The sequence below is a fragment of the Macrobrachium rosenbergii genome, chromosome 3 (assembly GCF_040412425.1).
Source record: "Macrobrachium rosenbergii isolate ZJJX-2024 chromosome 3, ASM4041242v1, whole genome shotgun sequence".
NCBI classification, from domain to species: domain Eukaryota; kingdom Metazoa; phylum Arthropoda; class Malacostraca; order Decapoda; family Palaemonidae; genus Macrobrachium; species Macrobrachium rosenbergii.
This window is the reverse complement of record NC_089743.1, coordinates 37338977-37343976: the sequence shown is the minus strand read 5'-3', so window position 1 is coordinate 37343976 and position 5000 is coordinate 37338977. Positions and strand designations below refer to the sequence as shown.

Here is a 5000-nt window from a genome sequence, read left to right as displayed (position 1 = left end):
GAAAAATCACATATTCCATACATTACATTCGAATGTTCCCTATGGTTTCGCATTACATGAAGAAAAAATTTTTAGCAGTAGGAAGAAATCGTGATTTTTATCTCTCATTTGCAGAAATATGGTTTGTGGATTCATTTTTTATACAGTGCTTCCTTTTCCCAAGGCTCCTATGACCCGGATGTAGGGCAAAGAAACACTGAGGGTATGATAGGAAAAATATTATAGACAAATGAGCTGTTAAAAATTATTGTCACTTGAAGATATGTAATTCGGATATTGCTTGTCTTAGATGCAATACATAACTGAATGGTTTTACTATCAGAAAAAGGAGGCAAAGAAAATCAACGTCAAACCTTATATATCGAAAAAATGATTATAAATTTCTATAAACCACAGGAAAAACTGTATCAGAAAAATCTAAATTTGGTTTTTCAGTCAATGAATCACCTTTAAGCTAAAGGTACGTTTTCTAGTCTTTATCATCAACACAACACTAGAAAACTATGAATATTTGAACTTGATAAAACTATTTTATTCCTGCTCGATGATCCCATCTGAAAAGTAGCCTAGAAATAATTTAATAAAAATGAAAAAGATATACTAACAAAAAATTGCTTATCCATTTTTCTATTCCAAAAGCATTTTACAATTTGGAAATGATACTTTAATTAATAAATAACTGGTTCACTTGTCTATTCCTTAAAAGTTTTGCAATATGGAAATAATATTTAAGAAAAAAATAACCGGTTCACTTCTCTATTTCTAAAACATTTTGCAACACAGAAATGGCATTTTAAGAAAAAATAACTGGTCAACTTTTCCATCCCTAAAATGTTTTGCAATTTTAGGAAATCATTAAAATTGTTGGGTTCGAATAGAGAGATTCCCTTAATGCATGGCAAGAAAGGTTTCCGCAACCCTTCCTCATTCTTTATTCTGCAGGAAATGGGTTAAATTCTGTAACATAATTTCGCAAGGAATTGCAAAGATTGACGGGAGACACTAATGCAAGGCCAAGTGTTGTCAAGATTATCCTTCTTTCATGTATAAAAAATATCTCATATGCAATTTCCATCACTTTTCGCAAAGGAATCGTCTGAAATGTTCGACAAAACACTGAAGAATATATTGCAGAGTGAAATCACGAAAAGCAAAATGATAATTTCGTAATGGATATATTGTCTCTCTCACTCTCTCTTCCCCAGAAAATTTATGATTTCTGAGTATACCCTCTTAGCTCTCTCTCTCTGTCTGTCTCTCTCTCTCTCTCTCTCTGCTTCTTTCAGAACACCGATAAACACATTATAGACCTTTATTCTCTCTCTCTCTCTCTCTCTCTCTCTCTCTCTCTCTCTCTCTCTCTCTCTCTCTCAGATAAAAATTCATTTCGTAATCTCTCTCTCTCTCTCTTTCTGATTCTTTCAGAACACCGATAAACCCATACAGAACTTTACTCTCTCTATCTCTCTCTCTCTCAAAAAAAAAAAATTCATTTCGTAATCTCTCTCTCTCCCTTTCTGCTTCTTTCAGAACACCGGTAAACCCATAATAGACCTTTACTCTCTCTCTCTCTCTCTCTCTCTGCATGCATCCCATTACCTTTTACACCTTCTACAATGAGTCTTCTCTACTTCTTAGCTCATTTTAGACAGAGAAAGGAAGGACTTCGCTGCCATACCGCCAACTTTTCTCTCTCTCTCTCTCTCTCTCTCTCTCTCTCTCTCTCTCTCTCTCTCTCTCTGGCGCCTTAATGACTCTTTCCTTGTGCACAAAAATGTCTTCATTCTTAAAACGCGGGATATAAGGTCCCGCTCCCTAGAATGACCTGGGAATATTATTCCATTATCTTCTGTACCTCGTTTGGTGAGTGGAGTAGTAGCAATAAAAGAAAGGGAGAAAGAAAGATAATAATAATAATAATAATAATAATAATAATAATAATAAAATAATAATAATAATAATAATAATAATAATATGTAATGTCATGATGGTCTACTGTATATCTAGTGGGATTAATAATAATAATAATAATAATAATAATAATAATAATAATTATTATTATTATTATTATTATTATTATTATTATTATTATTATTATTATTATTATTATTATTATTATTAACGAATGCATTCTCCTTTTCGTTCTGCATCTCATTCATTTTACTAAGCAACTTCTTCTACTTCAAAATCAAGCAAGCAAAATCAGACCAAAAGTAGAAAGGCAATAAAGACGATAATTTATTTTACACTTTATACCAGTGGTTCCCAACCCTGGGGTCGCGACCCCAAATGGGTTCGCCAAGCGTTTTTCCTGGGGTCGCCAAGTCCTCGAACTTAAAACAGTCAATTTTTAATTCTAGGATATACAATCACATATTAGTTGAGGATAGTTATGAATTTTTGCTTGTGTATTATATAATTATTCAAATGTAGTAGTCCTGACTGCCAATGCTGTATCAAACTTGTCTATAGCTACTGGAGGCTACAGCCAGACAACGTATTATAATAAAAAAATCTAAGCCATTTAGTTGATCTCTTAGTAAAGATTAGTAAAGAAAAATATACAAACGCAATTGTGGATCTTTACTTTTCTATTTGTGTATATTTCCATTTATATATAAATATAGGACACTGAATTGTAATGCTGGCAACCCTGAACTGTGCCATACGCGTTTGGTACACGAACAGCATTACCGTCCTTGTCCACCACCAAGCCCTGCTACTGCTGGTACTCCACTCCAGCTGTACTGTCGCACCGGGGAAACACTGTCTGCACATTGTTCGTCGTATATCGGTAAGTTGATGTACTTTATTGTACCTGTTTACTGATATGGAATGTGCTGAATAGGTTGTACTCAGTCTTTGATTCTATAAAATTCTTAAATGCTCATGAAAAGTGGTGCGTGTGCCGACAATTAAAATTGAGTGTTTCCCTTGCCGACAAGATATTGCACCACAGTATGTCAGTGGATGATAGGCTATTCACAGTGTTCATAACAGCTGAGCCTTCGAAAACCCATATTTATTTGTTTATTCTCCCCCATACCTGCGTGTGACAACCAAACAAAATGTTTTGTTTGAACTGTAACTGAACAATTATGAATTTGATTTTAAATGCTCATGAAAAGTGGTGCGTGTGCCGACAATTAAAATTGTGTGTTTCCCTTGCCGACAAGATATTGCACCACAGTATGTCAGTGGATGATAGGCTATTCACAGTGTTCATAACAGCTGAGCCTTCGAAAACCCATATTTATTTGTTTATTCTCCCCCATACCTGCGTATGACAACCAAACAAAATGTTTTGTTTGAACTGTAACTGAACAATTATGAATTTGATTTCAGATTCTTCAGTGATGTCCAGAAAGCGGGTGTACAAAGAAGAATTCCTTGGCACTGGATTTACGTGTCTCATCGATCATGGTACCGAAAAACCTCAGTGTGTTGTATGTGGGGAAGTGCTCAGCCACGAGTCGCTTAAAGAAAATAAGCTTAAGCGCCATCTCCAGGGAAAACACCCAGCTCTGGCAGGGAAAGATCTTGAGTATTTCAAGAGAAAAGAAGAACAACTGAAGCATCAGCGGTTAGACAACCCTAGGCACACAGGAGTGTATTCTGTTCAACAAGCCACACTTGCATCATATCTCGTTGCAAAAAGAATTGCAAAGTGTATGCAGCCACACACAATTGGGGAAAAATTAGTAAAGCCAGCAGCCCTTGATATGGTGAGTACTATCCTCGGAGATGCTGCAGTGAAAAAAATTCAAACTATTCCACTGTCAGATAACACAATCAACCGACGAATTCAAGAGATGTCAGGAGACATCAAAGAACAGGTAGTGGCTGCCATCAAGGAGAGTGGGAAATTCAGCTTGCAGTTGGATGAGTCTACTGACGTCAGTGACGATGCTCAGCTCTTGGTGTATGTAAGATACCAAGGGAAGAGTGACATTGAAGAGAACTTCCTGTTCTGTAAACGACTGGAGACGACAACAACAGGTGAAGATCTGTTCAAGCTGGTTGATAACTTCATCAAAGAAGAGGGACTTAAATGGGATCAGTGCTACAGTGTGTGCTCAGATGGAGCACCTGCAATGCTAGGGGCACGTCAGGGTTTCACTGCCAGAGTAAAACAAGTCAACCCCACAGTGATAGTGACTCATTGTCTGCTCCACCGGGAAAACCTTGCCTCTCGGAAAATGTCACTTGAGCTTAACACTGTTATAGAAGATGTGATTCAAATAGTGAATTTTGTTAAATCATCAGCCTTGAATTCAAGGCTGTTTAGTCAGATGTGCTCTGATATGGGATCAGAATATGAACACCTGCTTTACTACTCTTCTGTCAGGTGGCTGTCCTGAGGAAAGTGCTCCAGAGGCTGCTTGACATGCGTGCAGAGGTTGAAATCTTCTTACACGAGAAGAAACATGCATTGGCAGCAAGGCTTACAGAACCAAGGTGGTTGCTTAAACTGGCATATCTGACAGACATATTTTCGGAGTTGAATTCGTTAAATGTGTCTATGCAAGGAAAAGATGAAACTCTTATCTCTGTGTCACAAAAGCTCAAGGCTTTTAAAGCAAAGCTGAGGTTGTGGAAGGGAAAGATCAAACTGGGGAAAACTGCGTCCTTTCCACTTATGAACCTTTTTCTGGAAGATGAAGAAGACGCCTCACTTCTGGACGTACAAAGTGTCATTTTGGGGCACCTTGAGAAATTGATTGAGGAGTTTGACTAGTATATTCCGGATGGAGAGTTGCATGAGAAGTACAAATGGTTGTGCAGACCCTTCGATGTCCAAGCCGAGGACCTTTCAGAAGAAGAGTCTTCTATCCAAAATCTGCAAGAGGAGCTCATCGAGGTGCAACATGATGAAACTCTTCGTTTTAATTTCGAACGACAAACACTAGGTGTGTTCTGGACTGCTGTGAAGAAAGAGAAACCAGTCCTTGGATGCGAGGCTGTGAAAATGTTGTTGCCTTTCGCTACAACCTATTTGT

The 5000-nt window shown here is 37.4% G+C and overlaps 1 protein-coding gene across 1 annotated transcript in view; it reads left to right on the top strand.

The window, feature by feature from the left end:
* LOC136850871 (SCAN domain-containing protein 3-like) overlaps positions 1-5000 on the top strand; it is a 17555-nt gene that overhangs the window by 12256 nt on the left and 299 nt on the right. The window contains exons 2-3 of the mRNA XM_067124910.1: positions 2689-2794; positions 3346-5000. The exon at positions 3346-5000 is cut by the window's right edge and continues 299 nt beyond it. Coding sequence (XP_066981011.1) covers positions 2689-2794; positions 3346-4361 — 1122 coding nt within the window. The 3' untranslated portion in view covers positions 4362-5000. The remainder of the gene's footprint in view (positions 1-2688; positions 2795-3345) is intronic.